The 21,978-nt window shown below is 48.9% G+C and overlaps 1 protein-coding gene across 1 annotated transcript; it reads left to right on the forward strand.

The window, feature by feature from the left end:
* The first annotated feature begins 524 nt into the window (after positions 1-524).
* On the forward strand, positions 525-21,727 carry pmepa1 (prostate transmembrane protein, androgen induced 1). The gene is made up of 4 exons (XM_023795445.2): positions 525-995; positions 19,597-19,751; positions 20,266-20,319; positions 20,549-21,727. The coding sequence occupies exons 1-4, from the start codon at positions 890-892 to the stop codon at positions 21,089-21,091; spliced, it is 858 nt and encodes a 285-aa protein (XP_023651213.1). The 5' UTR covers positions 525-889; the 3' UTR covers positions 21,092-21,727.
* The last annotated feature ends 251 nt before the right edge of the window (positions 21,728-21,978 follow it).

Below are 21,978 nucleotides of genomic sequence, written 5' to 3' on the forward strand. Positions count from 1 at the left end.
TGGGTGACCTAATCAGGTGAAACCACCTTTGTTTCCAGCAAGATAATACTGTTACATAATGCATTTGTAAATGATATTGTGCGTAATTGGGCTGAAAATTAACCTAGTTGTGTATGTATGTAAAATGTTAGCATTCATGAATTAAAACTATTTCAGGTATTTTTCAATACTTGATATTGAATATTTTAAGATTTTTGGTGATTTGTACAGTATATGTATACAGTTCTTTTTTGCTGTATGCACACATGATGTCTGTACATATATCTATTTATGAGATGCGTGCATATAATAAAATGTGTGTATAATATAAAAGTAGACAGTTTTAGTAGTGAAATATTACGATCACGCGCGGAGGTCATGAACTTTCAGGTATGGTGTAGAGTTAAGCGAGTATCAGTGCTGTGCGAGTCGCTGTGGGCGAGCTCCTCGCCATGTTCTACATCAAAAGAGAGCGCTGGAGAGAGTGCTTCGTGCTCCGATTGGCTGGTGGGCCTGTCAATCTCTACAGTCCAAGTCTGGCATTGACGTAATCCTGTCTGCCTGGAAGCCCTGCCCCGCAGAAGATGCGAGCCGACTTGGACTTGAATGAGGCGAGCACGAAGACCGTCAGACAGACGGATACAAAGTAGCACAAGCTGTCTATTAACAAACATCGGGGATACTGGAGTACGGAGGCCAGGCACCGGCCCGGGGTGGGGGGGGACCAAGGCAACTGAGACCCGCGATAAACCCCCCGACTGCCGCCGGCAGACTCGCACCGAAGAAAGAAAACGGCGTTTCATGTTTCTGTTAGATCTCAGCCTCTACGAGAAGGAAAGAAAACCGGAGAATCTGGGTCTATCGTTTGGGCTTTGTTTTTCCTTCTTTCCTTTTGTAGTTTCACATTTAAATGTTTAACTTAATGGGTCTAAAAAACGGCACTGCGGCCATCCAGACCAATGTATCCTGTACATGCAACTGCAAACGCTCGACTTCGTTCCAAAGTATGGAGATCAGTAAGTACTTTTTAAAAACCATTTTGTATCCCGGGTGTCCCGCTGTCTTCTGTGAGCCATCCGTCTTTGCTAAATGAATTACTTAGACGAGGTAGATTTGTTGCTTAACAAGCAATCTAATCGCGTTGGGTAATTCCTTAGTTATTGCCCACTTCGCTGGTTTTAGAGGTCGCCTGGGTACTTTAATGTAGTTAATTTCTCAATTTTTACTCTTAAGTAACAGTATGTTGCATCTTACTTGGGTTAATTTTTTTCCTGCTCGTCTCTGGACAATAAAATTGATCTGCATTAAATAAAACTGATGTTAAAGGCTTTTCGAGGCTCTTGGCGCAGATCGGGGACAGATTTTTCAAATAAATTATTTACTTTAATATCGATTCGCGTCGCATCAACAAAGTTAATGTTTAAATGCACTTAAACAAAGCTATAATTAAGACTTATTCGTGGGGAACCCACTTTGCTGTTGGTATTCCGGGGAGAAGGTGGTATGTTAGTCGCGGAGGGGATTTGGGACGTCGCTCCGCCTCGGTGGTGAATGGCGCAGTCAAGTCTTAATAGGAGTCTAACTTTTTTCGGAAGTTTTTTTTTAATATTTTATGCTGCGTAACCACAAATAATTTGGAAGCTTTCAAATTTCGTTTGGACTATAATTTTATTGACTATGCAGACCCGGTTTGCTTTCAAATTGTGGCAAACTTCTGACACCACAGGCTGTTTGTGGTAGACACTCCGTGAACTTGGGCGGCGATGGTTTCTCCATGTGCGCGATTCGAACGACGTGTATGAAATATTTGATCGCGATTACTGTACAAATGTGAACGTACTTGGGAGTTAAGTGGTGCATCCTGGGCAATAGGAAGGGTATTCTGTTCCAGGGAGGCTGTATTTGGAGCGTGTTTTTCGTGTAATTTGTTATATATATATGATTTTCTTTTCAATAAATGTCTTAGTTTCCTGAATGTTTACATATTAAATTTAAGCTACAGTAATCCCCCACTCATTTGAGGATAATTAACACTTGTGTAATGTTAACTTTTTAATTACTGAGCTGAGTTCTTTTTGGAAAAATTGTCTGCTTTCTGATCACAAAATAATTCATAGGAATTCTGCAGCTAAGAGGACGAGGGGATGCATAACGTTTGATATCGTGACGGAAGTCTCTAGCATAGAAAACTACTTTGAGTAAAAAAGGAATTTCCCTTAAAGGGGGCTTTGCCCCCGCTTATCTTGGCGAGTGATAACCGAGACGTGTTTTGTCGGTGCGTGGCGGGCGCACAAAAGATGCTCTGTGCCGATCATGGAGAGACACCGTGATAGACACCGTGACGCTTTGTAATCATGGAGAAAGATCAAAATTATACTGCTTCCCCATCCCCCAAAACGGCCGGTGGGTGCAGTTTCCTGTTATGTAATGCTGAAATTTTGTGGAAGAAGCGTCTCTTCAGGCTAAAGTGTATTGGGAATACCCACAACTAACCTCCGACAGCGTCTCTCTCTCTCACTCTCTCTGTCTGGATACTCTGATGTCCACTAAAAATAAATATGATGAAGTGATTTCTTGTCAGTTTGCTGCCTGAACATATTGTGCATTACATATTATTATTATTATTATTATTATTATTATTATATTTTTGTTCCCTTATCCTTTTCCCCTGTGATTATAATTTTTAACTGATGAGCAAATGCAAAATACAAGCAGGCATCTTGTGGAAATACTTCATTTTTCAGCTTTAGCTGTTTGCAAAAGCCTTTTGGTTTTTAATCTATTTCTGAATTTGTGGTTTATAAAGCTGTGTGGAAATGACTTGACACATTGTCTTTCATGCAAAAAAAAACCATGCAAATAAAAGCAATCTGCGAAAGAACAGATTTTCTTGTAATATAAAAAAAAAACAAAAAAGAATTGTCAGAAATGCTGTATTTTTCTGGTTATTCTTTTGTCTGTCTTCTGTGTGAGTACAGATATCGATGTCTGTTTATCGTATGCAGTTGTGATCATGAGGGTTTGCGAAGAGTTAAATATATGGGCCTTGGTTTGGGACTGGTTATATCATCAGGAGAAATCCTGCGTTAAAAGAACATACCTGGTGAGAGTTGAACCAGTTTTCCCAGGCTGATAAAACCATTTCCCCCAAGTAAGAATGTTTCCATACAACCCGCTGAGACCCAATTTCGCCTTAAGCTTTACCTGTGGCATGTTCCATCGGTGCTGTTTGTGACGGTGCTGCATACGTCGTGACATTTAGATCAGTTATTTTTATGCCGTAGATCATTTTAATTGTACATTTTTTTTAGTAATTGAAAAGATTTTTCATGTGAAAACTGAAGTTTGGAGATCAAATAGATCATTTTATATAGACATCATTCATAGTCTATGTATCTTGTAAGTAAGAGCCTGTTAAGATAAATTTGTAATTCTGTAGGTCTTTAAAAATGCACTTGCGGAAGCTGAAGGTTGGGTGCAGCCTGAATTCTTGTTTGCTGTACTTTAATTTTGCCTCCACTTTGGTTGTCTGTATGGTACCACGAGTCCCCAAGAACAGACACAGCACTACGCTTCTTATATGGGCTGCGCTGGCTGTTGGGATTATTGCAATTTAATGCAGAAATAATCTTCTTTCCTTTGGCATTTCTCATGAGAGAATCCAGTCCCAATCTAAGGGTGGTTAGGCCTGGCTTCGTTCTGTGATGGTCAGTGCTGTATTTGGGGGGGGGGGGGTGTCTGTCAGTTGCTTGTCTGGTTCTGGGAAGTATGACACACATTTGATGCTTGTGGGGGTGGGAGAGAAGGATGCAGGCGTAAGACTTTTTGTACAGAACGGAAATGTGCCCTAACCGGATCCAAGGAAATGTTTGCATCTTTGTGTCCTTCCGTGTGTCTCAGGGTAGTCCCGTGTCCCAACATGGAATTGCATTGTAATCGGGATTAAGTATTGTGCACATCCAGTCATTTTCCCTATTTTTTCCCAGCAGGGATGTAAATCATCCCGCTTCCCGATTGGGAATCAGGAATACAGGCACAGCTGTTTGACGGTGTGGAGAGGAAATGAGTTTCCTTCCAGTGGGTGTGCAGCTCACCTCGGCCAGAGGGGTGGCCTGTACTTAGTGTCCAATTTAAAAAGAAAAAAACACTGGGGAAAATGTGCACAGCAGACGGGTTTGGCCCCCACCAGAGCATGGTGTTTGGGGGGGTGGGGGGGTGGTCTCCTTTCCAGCCACAGGGAGGCCGCCTGCTTACAAAGGGCCGAGAGTCGACAGTGGTGCATCCCCAGGGGAGGGGCCAAAACCAGACCACGAGCCAGATGTGATGCCACACAACCCCCCCACCCCCCATCCTCAAATAAAATATCCTATTCCCATCTCCTTCAGCATTCATCCTTTGACACCAGAGACGTTAGTCAGGGAAAACTCTGGCATTTTATAGATGAATCTAAGAGGTATGATTTCATGAAGCACTGCTTTCTTCAAATAACCTCCCCCCTTTAAGATGCCTCTCCCAGTTACCTCTGACAGTGCGGCTACCTCCCAAACAAAACGAGACCATTCAATTCAGGTTGATGTTAGTCAGTGTGGTGGCGGCCCTTGGCTTCGTACACATCCTTCACATGTAAAACATATTTCGCTCTACATGCATCTCTGAGATGCAGGCCTGGCTGGCTTCTGTAGCCAGCAGTCCCTCATCTCCCTTCTCAAAACACCCCTTTATTTCTTGCTCTCCTGACTCCTATTTAGTCTTCAGAAAATGAGTGCCTTTGTCTGCCAGGGTCCCTCTATTCCTGAGTGGACCCATGCAAGTCTGGACCATCTCAGTCTCCCTGGGCTGACCACTTCCCACGTCTCAAAAAAAAAAAAAAGTAAAAATCTGCTCCTAATTAAATGGGGATGTGGGAAGTATTCCCTATGTGTTGTATTTGACATATTGTGTGTTGGCAAGTAAATCTTGCTTGTTCCCTCCCTTTGGTCTTCTGAGATGGTCTCGTAGTTAATGAAACAAGCCAACACTGATGACCTTAGTATCACTACACCATCTCCCGTTGGTCTGAGACTTGCTCGGTCATCCTGCCGAAGGTTAATTATTGCTTGGTGGCTCTGGGGGCGGCTTGCTAAAAACTGAGACGTTGCTTTAGGAAACGGACTGTTAATTGTGCCCTTGTTCTCCTATTCAGTCGTATCCTCCGGATTGGCGTACAGGAATGTGGGATTCCTCCTGATATTTACATATAGATGTGATCGTGTGTGGCGATTGCGTGGCGTGACCGCAGACGGCCCGCAGCCGCTGAGCAATCTGGGCTCAGCCGAGCCTTCCTGAGCTCTGACATCATCCTTTGCGGTCGGCCTGCAGGTGTTTTGGAGGATATGGCCTGGTCACGCTACAGGCTTACGCTTCCCGGCTAAGAGGGACGGGCTGCCTGCACTGCGGCCCAGGATTTCAAACGTGGGGAGCTGGCTGGAGGTGGAACGGCGCCCCCTACTGGCATCGCCTCAGGCTTGGCGCACCATAACTTTATTGCATGCTGGGGGGGCCTCTGGAACGCTCTTGGGTTTGTCTGGCTTAGGCGTGTTCCTCTATCCCTGTTACACAGAAACCTATAATCTCAGGTACTCTGATTTCAGGAAATTCCTAGTAATGTACAAATGGGAACCATGTATATTAGACCTGCACTGTCACTCAGACACACCCCAGTGCAGCACAAGTTTTCAGAGTGGTGTGTGTGTGTGTGTGTGTGTGTGTGTGTGTGTGTGTGTGGATGGATTATGTGTATATACCAAATGTTCCCCACAATGTAATAAAAACCTGTTATTTTGACAAGCTGTGAATGCAACCAAAAACTAAAAATGGCAAAAGTTTATCGTATGCAAGTTTGGTTACTTAAGGTTAAGTTTGTCATGTTGGGACTACAGTTTTCCGCCTAGAAATGAATGGAGAGTCCCCGCAAAGATATAATTACAAACCTGTCTGTCTGTGTGTGCACCAGTCCTGTCTCTCTCTCTTTGTACAGGCATGATCACAGTTTTGTGATCAGATCTGGCACAGTCTGGATATGTTACGATCAGCCCCCAGTTTGCAATCGGGTCATAAGAATCGGTGGAAAACAGTGTAGCAAAGTTTAGCAAAGTGTATATGCACTGAGACCCCATGTTTGGGGCGAAGGGTGAATTATGTGTGTTTTGAACAACATCTGCCCATTTTTGAGGTTTTCTAGAAGGAACCAGTAAGAAAAGGCAGGATGTAAACAGTGAGAAGGGGAAACCCCCCACCCTAACCCCCTACCCTTCCCCACTGTGGAGCACCTTACTGCTGTAGGACAGGACAGTTGGCTTTGTTTGCCAGATGAGGTTTTTTTCTTTTCTTTTTTTTCCCCTTTTTTTTTTGAGTTGGGGGGGGGGGTGTGGGGACCCCAGCTGCATCCTCTCCTCACCCACCCCCCAACCCCCCCCCCCATGATGGCATTACATGGTGTACAACTGGGCCTCAGACGCCCAGAGACAGACACCCTCATGCACACACAGGCCTCACCCAGTCGCAGCTAAGGTCATCCTGTCTGAGTCACGCACACACATCCTCACGCGCGCCTGCCCTCCCTCTCTCCCCTGACTCCCCGTCTGGGAATTTTTATGGCACAAGCGCCCTGGTTTCAGCACTGTATCAACCATGGCGCAGGTGTCTTCCCCCCCCTCCACCCGCCTCTCCTGGGTTCCCAGCCCATTACCCCGTGTGAGACACACACGCGCGCACACAGACACGCTGGGCTATCCGCCGTCTACGCCACTCTGTCAACACCATCACCGCGACAATGAGAGCGCTCGGCTGTGTCTCACGCCACCACCAGCTGCTTCCCTGCCCCCCCCCCCCTCCCCCCTATCCACATTCACAAAACAGCCACCCTGTTTCCCTAAAGCACATACACGGAAGGAGGAACGGGAGACCGAGTAGCCCAGGCTGTGCCAAGTAACCCGTTAATAGTCATGTTTTATTTTTTTGTTAATTTTCCATTTATGTATTTATATCTCAATATGGCGAGCCCAGCACCGGGCTTGCAGCTGACTTCCCCTCGCTGAGGAATCCTGCCGTGTCTGCAGTACACAGCTGTCTCGCGGCTCTCCCCGCAAGTCCGGCTTTTAATAGCTGCCCGGCGCTGAGCTGCCCGCTCCCGGTTGCCAGGGCCGCTGGTCGGAGCGCGCTGTCACGCGGCTGCCATCAGGGGGCCTGCGGCTCGCCGCCGATATGTGCCTTTGATACTTGGTAGCTTAGTATAAAGTAAAACGTCAGGTGTACAGATAACGGTGGGGGGAGAGGCTGCTGTGCTGGAAGTCGCACTCGTTTTGTACTTCCTCTTCCTCTTTTTTTAGAAGCCAGGTTGTATGACTAATTGTAGGTCTTGTTGACCCTGGAAACCAAACACTTGACAACTTACTCAGTTTTTTTCTCTCTAAATAGACACTTAACAACGCGTTCACTTTGACTTTGTTCTTTTTCTCTAAAACTGTACACATACCCTGCCCTGCTTTTGGATTGGTGTCATGAGGTGGGGGGGGGGGGGGGATGTTGAATCTCAGCCTTTTTGTTTTAGCTTGGAAGGTGGGGGAGGGGTGGCTGAGAGTGAGGCTGGTCTTCTCAGGACCAGGCTTTATGTAATCTAGATGGTCTGAGATTGAGGAGTTGGCAGAAGAAGTTAAGTGTGGAGGCACGGGGTGGGGGGTGGCGGGGGGGGGGGGGGGGTGCCTGAGTGAGAGTAAAAATCTGGACTCCAGACCTGTGGAACACAAGGTTACTGGCTGTAAGGCTTGTCCTGTACACACACACACACACACACACACACACACACACACACACACACACACACACACACACACACACACACACTGGCAGGCGGCTAATGGAAAAACTTTGTACGTGCGCGTGTATGTTTAAAACAAGACTCCCCACAGTGGAGAGTGTCTTTATGCTAGATGTCTGGCACCAGTTTCTCCCCCTCATTAAAAGGCAGTCCTCCCTCTATGAAAATATGTATCCCCCACCACCCCAACGAGCCCACACTGCCGCGTTCCCTAACACACTAACCTTCTCGCTCTGTTGTAAAAGTCACTCGGGGTATCACTAATGCCTTCTCTATTTTTGTATCCGTGCTCAGCTACCGTGTTCAGGCAGCCAACCCTGCCTCCCCGGCACAGGGACCCGCTCGGCTTCCTGTCCGCCCCGGCCCCAGGCTGTCTCCGTGGGCCGGGGGTCTTTCCAGGTCCTGTAGGGTGGCCTATCAGTCGTGGGCACTGTGCCTTACCTGTTTTCTCCTTTGCTAGTTAAACGCCTCCAATTCGTGGAGGGGGGGGGGGTTTGGAATCGCTGAGTCGGACAAATGGTAGTTTCCGCTAAGGAGAACCCGTCTTTGTCTCGCTTGGCCTCTGCCCCCCCCCCCCCCCCCCCCCTCCTTTTGTGGGCTGAGCAGCAGCCAGACGCTTTGTCCCGGTGCCTGTGGTCCTTGGCAGGCTGGTGATGAGCAGCCCCCCCCCCCCCCCCCCCCACCCACCCCACAGGAGCAAGGATCCACACTCAAAGTCAAGTTGAAGGCAATCAGCCACAACAGGGATTTGCTTGCTTTGTTTTCTTCCCTCCCCAGAAGAAAAGGAGCGATATTTATCCTGACGGTATTTTTCTGCCGTTTTGGATGACGACCGTCTCCGAATCACATGCTCTCTGGGAAGGTTTTTCACACTGACGCTATGTCTGTCCGTCATCAAAGATCTCAGAATCGGGGCTGAGATGGAAAGTGGGAGAAGCGTTGGGTGGATTTGGGGAAGGGGGGGGGGGAGGAATCAGGGTTTCAGTGTTATGCCAAAGAAGAGAGGGTGGGGTCCTGGATTATCGAGGGTGCTGGTGCCATGGGATCCTGCTGGCCTCATTTTAGGGGGGGGGAACAAACAACCGGTGACCCGATCTTCCTAAATTGGTGGGGGCTTGGTTTTAATCTGTTGCCACCTGCCCCCACCCCATATTATGTAGAACCATTCTCGAAGGTAGCATTAACTAGGTCTTCTGGGGGGAAAAACAGTTAAATATTTTTACTGCATTTTCCTTCTGTGCAATTACAAGGGGTTTGGATATCGTCTGTAGCTGCATGTCTAAGTGCTGTGTATTAGCCACCAAGCCAGTCAAATCAAAATGCACCAGACGTACTAATCGGATGTTTTTTGTTTTTTTTTTCTCCTTAAAAGAAAGGCTATGATAATTCTCCGCTGTCTTTTGTTCTGAACATTCCCCCCCCCCCACCCCAGTTGTGCTACCAAATAACAGAAAAGTCTATTAATTGAATTGCAAATGTGTTTGTGCGCTCTGGTAGAGAGTTCCCTCAGCATTTCCTAATGCCAACACGACTTGGAGTAGTTTCACATGAACCGCTGCAAGCGGCCTGTGAGAGAGGTCAGCGGCGAGTATCTCCGACGAGTATCTCCGGCGAGTATCTCCCGCGAAGCACGGCGGGGTAGCCTACAATGCAGGGGACATGAGCAAAACCAGAAAGCTGGTGGGGTGGGATAGATGGAAGATGGAAAGGAAATATCAGTGTCGCTCAGTCCGCCTTGCATTTCGGATCTGGACGAGAGAGAGGCGGTTTTTTGTATATTTTGTATACTTTTATCTTAATCAGAATTATTATTTACGTATTATTATTTTACTATCCCAGTTATTAACACACAATCACATATAAAGGACTTAAAGAGTCATTATGAATTAGTATGGTGTGTGTAGGATGGGGGGGGGTATTACTTTGCATGAGTTGGAGCCATGATATTTTGAACATTTCTTGTTAAATGGCTCACAGTTCACATCACGCCGGTATGAAATGCTGGTCTGTGTGGATGGAGCACGGAGGCATGTGGACCCTTGGTTGTCCTCTGTAGCACACATGCGGGGGGGGGGTAATTTGACTGAGGAGTTCCTGTCTGAGGTTTCCGTCACCTGAGCCGCAGGCAGTCTGCAGGCTGGCCGGTCTGGGCCTCTCCTCTTCCTCCGCGTTTGGCCGCCCATTGTTCTGCAGTCTAGACATGATGCAAAGGGGAACGCTGCCCCGCGAACAGCCTGCTGACAGGGGCGGGGGGGCGGGGCTCCTTAACCCTACTTCTGCCAATGATCCGGAAGGTGGGGGTATGACTCCTGGGAGTCATTTGCATAGTAGATCAGGGAGGGGAAATAGTGGTGGTGGGGTGGGTGGTGTGTGTGGGGGGGTGCATAACTTCAAAAAATACATTCTCAGCATCTCAGCATAATAATATAGAACGGGGAGTATATTTGTATAATGAGACTTTATCCATTTTCTATACCCAGATTTTCCTAGAACAGTTTTCCTAGAAGTGACGTTCCATTGCCCTGTGAGCACGTGTGTCCTACACGTGTATGTCTGTGTGCTTCTTAAGTTTGTCTTTGGTTCGCTGTGAACCTGTTTTTTGTGTTGTGTCTCTTACTCTCCATGCCAGTTGCTGTGGCGGGTCACACACACGGCTGGCTCCCATTGCACGCCGGGACACAATCATTGTCTTAATAATTGAGATTTATGTAAATTTAAACAACAATTTGCATAAGAAACCAGTGCATCTGCTGGGAAATTTGGGATGAAGGAGCACAGCCATGTTGCCTGGTAACAGGGCCGTGTGTGAAGGAGTGAAGGTCAAAGGGGAGAGGTCAGGGGTCATAGCGAGGTTCCCCACAAAGTAAAGTGTCTGCTCTCTCTCAAACTGTGGAGCCTGCACTGTGGACAAGTTATTGTTGCCCTTAGAAAAAAAGATCTGGCTTTTGAAATATTCCTTTCAGCCGCATAACCTAATATGTCTCCCAGTTTTCAGCATTTTTGAATCTGGCCGCCTTCTTGCGGCTTCAAGGGACTCATCCAGCTGTTCCCGCAGCTTGTCTCCAAGTTCCTGTTTCCTCATAATTCAAATTTGTATCTTTTTAAATTCAGTCTCCCCACAAATCTCAGGCACGCGAGACGGGACGTTCTCCAGCTGATGTCATGTGTTTTCCTGCCGCCGTGCGGAGGCCTCGCATTGTGTCGTGTGCAGACTGGCCTCTGGGAGCTGCGCTCCGGCTGAGAGTAAAGCCACAGCATTTCTCCTCCTTTATTTTCTGGGCTATGACAGCTCAAGCCCAGGAAGGTCCCACCCCCCACCCCCCACTTCAGCCCAGTTCTAGAACAGTCTTCCTGAAAGCGATGATTCATGGCTGTCCGGCTGTCTCCCGTCTGGGTGTCGGGTTGTGTGTTGGGGCCGCCTGGTGTGCACTTCCTGTCCTATCCAGCAGGGGGACATGGGGTGGGGGAAGGTGGGCTGGCAGTAAGGGACAGGCGTGGCTTATGGTGACCTAAGAACTTTCCCTCTCCACTGCCTGCTTGAGTCTAGCCTTATTGATTTGTTATTGATGTCTGGTTTATCTTGTGTCTCCTTGCCCCAGTTTTGTAATAATTACCAATTCATTATCTGATTATCGAGCCGAAAAGGCTCTACCCAGTTTCAATTATAAACATTGGCGGCCATAAACCAGATATTGGTTGCGCCTTAACGTCAGTGTTTTTAGAGGGCTGCCAGCTTGGGGGGGTGGGGGGGTGGTGGTGGTTATGTGTACTCTGGTTGTCTAGGTCCGGTGGGAGAGAAGCAGGGATGAGATTTTACATTATATTATGCTGACTTCATTGCAGACAAAGACCTCCGTCTGCTTCTGTATATACGTATGTAAGGTCGTACAGTCAAGTACTGATTTAATGTGCTGATTTAATAGATTGAGTTTGAGGTCTTGACTTGCCAGACAGTCGTGGATTTGCTCCGATTAAACAATAGGATCCAGTGTGACAGTGTGGGTCTCCTGTAGTGTTCTCTACTGGGCTGGGGGGTAGCGGCGGGTGGGCGTGTGTGTGCGTGGGGGTGGGGGGGGGGATGCTTTTTGTCGGCCTTGTCTAGACTCCCTGCCGCCTGAGGTGTCTGCAGATAAGGGCCACTAACAATGCACCCCCCCCCCCCCCCAACCCTGAATATGGATGCGTGTCGCAGGACCCCGGAGATGGGACCCCTTGTCTCCGTGGTGCCCGGATACGCGTGTCCCAGAGTACGCAGCCTTGGCCGCGCTCCCGAGGAACAGCTGAGCATCCCCCCCCCCCCCCCCGGCCCCGCAGACGTGCACATTCCTGCAGCAGCCCTCGCGTTTCAGCTCAGCCACACAATGGCTGTTGTGGATCTTAACTACCCACTAATGTCCTGTACGTGGTGTACTCTTCATACATGTATATATATATATATATAATCTGTAATATGGAATTTTTTTTGTGTATATTACCTTCCAACTTTCCTGTTCCGTTCTCCAGTACAAGGTCACAGAGCCTGGAGCCTGTCATAGGAAGCAGAGGGTCCGTGCTGGGGGGACACGGCGAATGGGATGTCAGTCTATCACAGCACACACACGCACACACAGAGTTCTGATTCAGAAAGGCCGCTTCCCCTGCCTGCGTATCTTTGCACTGTGGCTGGATGCCGGAGCTGCTGCAGGAATCCTGCCACAAACGGGGGAGAGTATCCAGGGACTTCAAGGCCCAGCACTGAACCCGCTCATGCATATTGACAGTTTTGTTTCAATAACCCAGTATTTGGTTTTAGTTAAGTACCTCTAGGCTACCAATCAATATGTACCTGAATAGTCCTAAAAATCAGACCAACATTTTGCTGCGTTTAGCTGGGCCGATCAGGATATAATCTCCAGTGGGAATGGACCAATCAGGGATCCCATAAGGCATTCCAACCCTCTGGTGCACTTTGCCACTGTCTCCCATGCACCTGTGTTCACTCTACTCCGGCAGCAGGATATTCTGTCCTGACCCTTAAAGCCACAATTAAAACAAATGCAGCTACTGGCATTATTTTTTCTTTAATCCTTTATTCTGGCAGTCGTCTCCTCAGTGACTCACGTTGCATTGATGATGTTGCCCTGAATGAGCTTATTGGGGCGTCTATAGTCATTATTGTTCTGACTGGTGTTAAGTACAGTGAAAAATCCCGTGTGAGCTGTAAAGGCAATTGCTTTAAGTAACTTTTGTGTGCTCTCTCTATTGTCTGTGGCTGGTGACTGGACCCCTGCCTTTTTCTATCTGGTTGAACTGCATTCCCCCATTATCCCAGTTAGCATTAGCTAAAGCACTTGGTTTTATTGGATTTATGCATTTGAAAGCATCTGAAAGTGCTTGGGAGAACTTTTGGAAAATAGTTTCTTATACCTAGAAATTTATATTTGCATATATCAAGTTGATTGACAATTTTTGTCAGTGTTGTCATTTTCCTTTAGAATTACCCACCGCTTTTTTATTTATTTATTTATTTTTTAAAAAGAAAAAACTAAAATTAGTTGAGAAGCAGGGAAGAATGCGTTCCTGATGTCACTGTTCAGAGTTGTTTTGTCTGCTCCACCTCGCCCCGCCCGACAGCCCATAACCTGGCTGAATCTCTGGCGGTTTCCCCTTGTAGTTTCTCAAGTTTGACGGCGGCCGTGCTAGACGGTGTTGTGTCTGGCCGCAAGCTCAATCTGTCTGAGACTCTTAAGTGACTGGTTTGGCCAGCTTTCAGCTGCGGAAAGCATGGGCCCAAATTGTTTACACTTGGCCCTTCGCCAGAACAATCACCCGTTTTAACTTTAGCTGAGACATTTAAAAAGGAATCAAGATTAACAATCCTGTTTGCTGTGACTCAAAACTCTTTTTTTTTGCCAATCACCTCTGAGTAATGTTTGTTCACGTTCAGGTGTCAGGACTGAACGTAACCTAACCTTTTTCACATGGCTGGTTCTGCTTGTTTCAGTCTGTTTTTTGCGGGATAGTGAAACCAGTCCATGAGCTGTGATTTCAGGTCCTTGAAGCTCCTAATTTGCAGACATGGTGGGGGAATAATCTTTATGAAAAACGCATGAGCTCTTTGAGAAGTTTATGGGACAGAAGCGGGGAGTCTGGACTGCCAGCCTATGGTTATTAATAAGGATTCTCCTGCTTGGGGTGGCACGTGGGGGGGGGGGAAGTAACGGATGACGCTGCTGCTTGCTTTGCTCTTCCCATCTTTTTTTGTCTGTTATTCAAATGACGGGCCTCAGTTTTTGCCCTTGGTGATGGCGGATAAATGAGGCAGAGAGCTGGCGTGAGAAGGGAGACAGCCCCCCCCCCCCCCCCCCCCCCCCCACTGACTAGAATAACAATGAGCCGGGGCCCGAGCTGCCCTCAGACGAGCCGTCTGATAACAAGGTTCGATTTTCATACGTTTTAGACAGCCGGCTTCTCTGCTACCTGGGCCCCCCCCCGCCGGCTGTCCCCCCCCCCCCCGCCGCGAACAGCAGCGCTCGCCGCCGTGATAATTGTCTGCTGAGCCATGGAGGATGACGAAGGTGGGGGTGGGGGGTACTTAATTTAGACTCCGACCGATGCTAAACGGAGGCTCTGGGGGAATGCTTCTCGCTTGTCTCAGTAATGTCCCCCCGCCCCCCCACCACAACTGAATATCTCCCAGAAACTGCAAATGTCGGACGTGGAGGGTGTTTTTATGGCTTGGAGTTTCCATCAGAGTGGGAAAGGGAAAAATCTGATTTTGTTATGTGTGTGTGTGTGTGTGTGTGTGTCTACGCATCCGTGTGTCCCTGCATCTCTTGGCACGACGGCCGTCTCCTCATGCGGTGCCGTCACGCTGATATCTTGGACACACGCCAGACACGGGGACTTCGTCGTCTGTTCCTCCGCAAGGCTATGGTTCGGCACATCACACGGATCACGTGTGTCGAATTAAATGTCCATTTTTTTACATTTATTATTGGAGCAAGAACGAATCGCCAGTAGGACAGGAGCTGTGATTCTCCGTTTTAATATGTAGTGAACATTCGGCCTGGGGGCAGGAGAGTAGGGGACGCGGGGGGGCAGTGGCTGACAAAACCAGATGACTCGTGCCTGGAGGCCAGTCTGTCGGCAGCCTGATGAATGGAAATGGGAGAAATGAAAGAAAATTATTTAAAAAATGTAACCTTCGTTTAACCTGCCTGGTGTACCCAGGATCTCGACTGAGATCTGCTTTTGTAATGATGGTCCGGTCAACTGGGGCGAGAGCAAAGAACAGAAATGAAACGCCGGGCAAACGGAGGCCACATCTCCAGCTCAGTAATGGATAAGTGTCGATCACCCATGCATGCCTACATGTCAGATAGTCCTATATCCCCTTAGTACTGCTGTGTCTGTCTGTATACGGTTCCTGCTTGTAATCTGTTTTCCTCTTGTGACTGCTGGCAGTGTCTCGCATTCAGCAGTTAGTTGTGTCTGGTCAGGCATCAGGAGGGAGGGGGTGTCTGGCACGCCCCCACCCCCCCCTTTGGGATGTCTCGCAAATGTGTTTTTTTTGTTTTTTTTAACCCCCCAAACTGAGCAGTGACTGGGAATGTCAGAGTCTTGAGACGTATCTTATGGGTCAGAGGAGGTTTGAATGTTATCGACAGTCCGAATGTTTTAGCTGGACTGATTCCTGTCGGCCCACTGGATTTGAGCAGAGCGCTGTGGAACACTGTATGCCTGTTGGCTTCCATGTGTGTCTGTCTCTGTCTATCCCCACAGTGTGATAAAAACCTGTTGTTTTTTTTTATGCTTTGGGGACCATTTTTTCAGTCCCCATAAAAGGAAATGCAATTTTATGAAAATCTGTGACTGCAATCAAAAAACTGAAGTCAAAATGTCATAAGTCTTGTATTTTATTTGGTTTGTTATGATTAAGCTTAGGGCTGTGTAGGGGTTACGGGTGTCATTGTTGAGATTAGGGTTTTTCCCCATAGAAATGAATGTAGAGTCCCCACAAAAATATGTATACAAACGTGTGTGTGTGTGTGTGTGTGTGTGTGTGTGTGTGACCCCCTCGCTCTATTATTAATCCCTCTCTCATTGGCTGGATGGCTCAGATTTACCCAGCATCCCTTGCCCAGCCCTCCATTGGCATCTGCTGTTTTTTTCCTGCCCTTGACAGTGTGTCAGCCGGGATAATCAGGTGTCCCTCCCAGGTACACTGGCGTTGTCCTTGGCCTTGCCAAAGGATAGGTTGGGCAAACCCATGAATGCCCCCCCTCCCCCCCCGGAGTTGTTTTGTTTGTCTAAATTGTCCCCTTTACGACATCACAGCTGTATTCCCACTCTCCCTGTTCCCGACGGCGCTCCAGTCTCTACTTGCTGCTTACATAATTATTTCTGTTTACATGTATATATGTATTTCTGTTTGGTGGCATTGATATTGGGCTTGGTAAAAAAAAATCCCTTTGTGCTTTTAAGAGTGAAACATCTGGCTGTTTAAGACAGGATGGGTACAGATTACTCACTCTGCTGCAGCCATCCAGGAAATCAAGTCTGGTCTTGATGGTGTCACGGTGAATTGTCATGTGACCTTGAGGAGGGTCGTATCTGTGGGTCTGCTCTCTGGGGCCATCGTGTCACCCCGTGTGAATTTTTGTGTGGGAAATCGAATCATATGATGCATGCCCCCCCCCACCACCACCATGAACACCACCCTGAAAGGGCCTTTTAGCCCTGCCTCGCTGTTCCTGCAGTTCCCACACTGGGTCCGTCTCTCTGCGCTTTGACCGTGTTTCCCAGCCTCAAAGGAGCAGCTTTGTCCTTTGTTGTTTGTCTCGAGTTCACCCCCCCCCCATCCCCCCCGTCCCACGATGGCTGCTGCCCATACCCCAGCCCATTCTGCACCGCCACCATTCTCATGGAAATGGGTGAGCAGATTGTTCGAACCTCTGACCTGACACCCTAACCCCCTGCAGCAGACGCCTTTTATGGACTGATGTATTCGCCGCACTCCCCCACCTCTCCTCATCCCACCAGGCCTGGATCCCCAAGCTCCACCCACCCCCCACTTACGGCCTGTCTGCCTGAGTTGAGGTGACCGTCAGGCTGTTGTTGGGGTGATAGCGGGGACAAGGGCTGACCTCCCCCTTCCCCTTGACCGCAGTCCACACTGACCTCCTGCCCCCCATCTCCCATTTGGCATTTGTCGAGTGGCCGTGTCATCTGGGGATTCACAAACCCCCCCCCCCCCCCCATCCCCTTTGTGGCAGTCCCCATGAGTCTCCGTCACGGGCGGCGCTGCAGGTTATGTTACGCCCGACCCCCCCCCCCCCCTCCCGGGCCAAAGTAATGGCGTCCCAGCTGTTAGGAAGATCTTCTTTTATTTCGGTTCCACTGTGTTGTAGGCAATTTAGCTTATGTTTCATTACCTACTCCGATATACTCGAACGTCACGCTGTGTTTTCGCCGCGATAATGTTTCTTGATATTTGCTTTGGAAAGCAAGGGGCTTTACCTCGAGTTCAGTCAGGGTTAGGGTCCTAATAAAAAGGCTGCGCACTGTGTCTGGTTTTCTTTTTTGTTTTTTTACTTTTGTAAGCATATATTTCACTCTGCAGCATTATCTGCGATAAGCCATTTCAGGAGGACATCTAGTAGAAGCTTATGGATGAACGGATGCCTTTTCACTCCTTCGCTGAATAACATTCCACTCCAATGTTCCTAAAAAAAGTCTCAGAAATGGTCGACGTGCGAAGTACCGCTGCTTCCATTGGCCGCATGCCGGTTGCTCTTCTCCATGTGCCGCTGGATAAAAATGCTTTTATTCAATTTATTAATTTTTTTAAAACAAAATGGTTTGTGGTTCTGCATTAACATGCGCTTAGCTTAGCCCTCAGAATTGTGCGTGAAGCGACTGCCAGTTTACGTGTACAAAGTGGGCCGGGCAACGGTGTTCTGGGCAACGGCAGCGTCTGTCCCGCTCCTCGGGCTCCGTGTCTCACAGTTGGCTCAGAGTGGCAAATTTTCTCACCTGACTTAAGAAGAGGTACCTCTCTGAGATGGTGTTTGGGGGAGGGGTGGTGTTTGCTGTGAAGGCCCAGTTAGGGATCTGTCTCCCAGCTGGAGATGAGCAGCCCCGTCAGGGAGAGCCAGCAGGCACTCGGCCCAGTTTGGTGGTCCCCCCCTATTCCCCCCCTCCGGGCCCCTCTAACTTGGCATGCGTGTGGTTTTGCCATCATTGCTCAGTCAGCTCTGCCAGACTGCCATCTGGGTGGATTGGCCAATCACGCCTCATTTTAGGGGATGGGGATCGGCCAATCACGCCTCATTTTAGGGGGTGGGGATCGGCCAATCACGCCTCATTTTAGGGGGTGGGTGGGTGAATTTCAGGACAAAATAACAGCAATGCCAGCTGAGCTCTGCAGCATTCTGTGTGTGTGTGCATGTGTAGACAAAACAGGCAATACCAGAATCCTTTTACTACTTCTGCTGCATACACTTGCTTTGATATTTGGGGCGGTGTATTGCTCTGTGGGTTAGGACTCTCATCAGAAGGTTGCTGGTTTGAATCCCATGGCTGGCGGAGTGATGTCATTGTTGGGGCCCTTGAGCAAGGCAATTGCTCCAAGTACTGGCTGACTGACTTCTCTCTGATCTTCACTTGCATGTCGCTTTGGACAAAAACGTCTCAGAAACAAGCCGAACTAACACATCTGCGTTACACCTTTGTAGATTTGACCGAGAGAGCCGATGAAGCGTGTGTCCCCTAGTGCATGTTCTTCTCTCAGCCTGTGAAAGAGGCTGCCGTACCCTGTCCCCACACTCCGAGGCTCTCGTGGATGAGCCTATCCCAGAGCACCGTTGCCTTGTGCCGAAGGCAGGCCTCGTGCTCGAACCTCAGGAATTTCCTGTTATTCGAGTCAGACACCATCGGTCTAGCCGCGCGGATCCATCCAGATTCACGGGCCTTCCTAGATCCCCTCTCATTCCTCCCACTGCCGACCCATCTGTCATCAGGGTTGTTGTGTTCTCTCCAGTCTTTCTCTAAATTAAGAGCTCTTCTCAACCGTTGCCTCCCCCCCCTTGTGGTAGCCTGTTTTCATCAGTGGGGAACGTACAGCTGTGTGCAGGAAAGTGAGACTGGGCTGGCCTTCAGACCCATGAGTCTACACTATTTAGTTCATGCACTGGGTCAGGCGTAGTCAGGGCTGCATGTAAGAGGCCCATGAAATATGGGCTCTGTGAGTGTGGAGTTTATCCTGATTTGAAGGGTTGGGATCTCTGGCGGGTGGGAGGTTCAGACTGTGATATTCAACAAGGCTGTTCACCTTTGGCACCCCTGTATGTTTCCATGGCTTGATTTCTGCAACCAGTCTGGGTGAAAACAAAAATGCAAAACTTCCCTTCTGATGTAGATACTCCTGAATCTTCTGGTTTAGTTTCTTGGGGCAGGGTAGCTGTTTCTCTTATAAGACGCCCCTTCCTTCTAACTTCTTTTCACATGGGTTAACATCAAGTTGAGTTAGGATATGTAAGCCTCTGCACCTAAAATTGCACGTGCCGTCTCCCAACATGACGCGTTTGGCCTGCTACTCTCTTGCTATGTCTGGTTTGCAATCCAGTCCGAAGTCCTTTTATACCTGAGATATTGGCGGCCGGATGATAATGTACGTTTGTCGCCGAGTCGTTAAACAGTATTGTTCTTGGATTGCGATGAGACGAGTCTGGCTTGTGAAAGTGCCCCCCGCTAACTGGTGCCACTTTCTCTCCCTGTAGCCCAGCTGGAATTTGTGCAGATCTTAGTCATCGTGGTGGTGATGATGGTGATGGTGGTGGTGATCACCTGTCTGCTCAATCACTACCGGCTGTCGGCCCGCTCCTTCATCTCCAGACACAGTCAAGCTCGCCGACGCCACCTTCCACTGGCCTCTGTAAGTCCCCAGGGACGGGGGACGGCGGGGTAGATGGGTTGGCAGGAATCTGCTGAGTAATGTGGTGAAGCTAAGCTAGACAATATTACAAGGGAAGGGGGGTGTTTCCTTACTTCACCCAGGCATTTTTAACTATCGGGGTACAGTAGCAGTGTTTCATTTGTTAGGAAAATACAGGAAATACCCAAAGGTCCAGAATCCGGGAGTATTTCACTCTGACAAACCACCACATAAAACAGACCTGAACACACTGATGTAATTGTGAAAACATTTCATCGTGCTTTATATCCCATATATTTAATCATGAAGCATAATCCTAAATACTAAGTATTCCTTAAGCAAGAGAATTGAGTTTTATTTTTCCTTCCAGCTTTTTCTCACCTTGTACCATCTAGTGGTGTAATTATGTACTGCATCCCCGTCTATCATTTTATTGCAAGGCTTTAGCTAATCTACCTGACTACATCTTCCTTACTTATGTTTTTGCCATATCCCCCCCCCCCCCCTCCCACAGGATGGGAGTCTGTGGCCGTCAGATGGACCCGGGTCCTCTAGTGGAGTCAGTGAGGTGAGGTGGTTTGTGAATTTTGTTTTTACCTGCTGCCAACATTTACAAAAATGGAAACGCGTACAATAATGTGGCTGCCTCAGCCATCTTGTATTGAGTGTAATTACTGTTCAGTAAGAGACAGCATTCTGTCTCTGCTCTTATTGGTGCTTCTGTTGCTGTGCACAGCCTCTCATTGGCTGCTCGATAATGATGAATAATTTGCATTCGCTCCTGCTTCTGTTTTCAGCCGCAGGTCTACGGCCCCCGGCCCCCGGATCGAGTTCCCTCCTACCTGCAGAGAGAGCGTCTGGCCCGGTTCCAGCCCACCTACCCCTACTTGCCGCACTCCATCATCGACTTGCCCCCCACCATCTCTCTGTCAGATGGGGAGGAGCCCCCCCCTTACCAGGGGCCCTGTACCCTGCAGCTGCGGGACCCCGAGCAGCAGCTGGAGCTGAACAGAGAGTCAGTGCGGGCCCCCCCTAACCGCACCGTATTCGACAGCCACCTGGCCGACACCCCGCTCTGCCCCCCCAGCCTCCACGCCGGCGTCAGCGCCGCCTCGGCCCGAGACTGTCCCGGGGAGGCGCGCGAGCGGGGCGCGCCCCCCACCTACAGCGAGGTCGTCGGGCACTATTACCACCCCGCGCTGTCCCGGCAGAGGCCGGCTGGGGTGCCGCACCCCCCCGCCCCCACGCTCATGCACGGGGTCCTGCAGCACTCGCACCTGGGCGGCCTGGAGAGTAGTAACTCCCGCAGCAAGGAAAAGAAGCAGCCGCAGCAGGTGTGACCGTGACCGCGGCAGGTGTGAGTGTGACCGTCACCGTGGACACACCCCGCAGCAGGTGTGAGTGTGACCGCGACCGTGGCCGCAGCAGGTGTGACCGCATCCGCGGCAGGTGTGAGTGTGACCGTGGACACACCCCGTGGCAGGTGTGAGTGTGACTGCGACCGTGGACCCTGAGCACTATGAGATAGTCTGAGGGCGGGCGGGCTGCTTCATTGCACAATGACTGCACCCCCCAATCTCAGCCTGGTCTTTATATAAATATACACCCCTTACCTGGTATCTTTGTGCTCACAGCCTTTCCCCCCCCCATGTTGCCATTGTTTTTTCTTTTTCATCTATACCTTTTCATTAGGGTTTCCACACGCTATCAGTATATATAGTTGCTTTTACCCTTTATTTGAGATGCTGATGTCTTTAAAGCAAACAAGTCTTCCTCCGTTTTCTTTTAACGCTTTGCATGCATCCCCTCCCCCCCCAGGGGTGCGATGTCTGTGGGCTGGCCAGTTTCTCCCAACCCCCCAGGATTGGGGGAATTCACAGGGTGGTCAATAAGCTCTCAGCCACTCTCCCATTCTGACCTGTGTCATTCATATGTTTGTTTGTTTTTGTTTGAAAGCACCCCCCCTCACCCCCCCCCCCCCCACCCCAATTCCTCGTGGGCCCCGAAATGAGTGTCTGGCTCTCTCCAGCTCTGTGGGCTCTTGAGGTGGAAGATCGATTTCCCTTCACATTTTCATGAAATGTTTGCACAAAAGTTAAAGCTAAAAAAAAAAAACACAGAAAGACTGTTTATTTCACAAAAGTAATCTGCAATATGTACCATAAAAAGATGACTGTAAAGGGCATGGGTATTTTTGTAAGAGAATAGATTATAATGATGATTTTGT

This window comes from Paramormyrops kingsleyae, chromosome 8 (assembly GCF_048594095.1).
Source record: "Paramormyrops kingsleyae isolate MSU_618 chromosome 8, PKINGS_0.4, whole genome shotgun sequence".
NCBI classification, from domain to species: domain Eukaryota; kingdom Metazoa; phylum Chordata; class Actinopteri; order Osteoglossiformes; family Mormyridae; genus Paramormyrops; species Paramormyrops kingsleyae.

What these genes read in the sequence shown, in the direction of transcription:
- pmepa1 (XM_023795445.2), top strand. Translation starts at nt 890, where the DNA reads ATGTTTAACTTAATGGGTCTAAAAAACGGCACTGCGGCCATCCAGACC. An exon ending in GTTCCAAAGTATGGAGATCA is followed by an intron (nt 996 to 19,596) that starts GTAAGTACTTTT and finishes CTCTCCCTGTAG; the next exon opens with CCCAGCTGGAATTTGTGCAG. An exon ending in GCCACCTTCCACTGGCCTCT is followed by an intron (nt 19,752 to 20,265) that starts GTAAGTCCCCAG and finishes CCCCTCCCACAG; the next exon opens with GATGGGAGTCTGTGGCCGTC.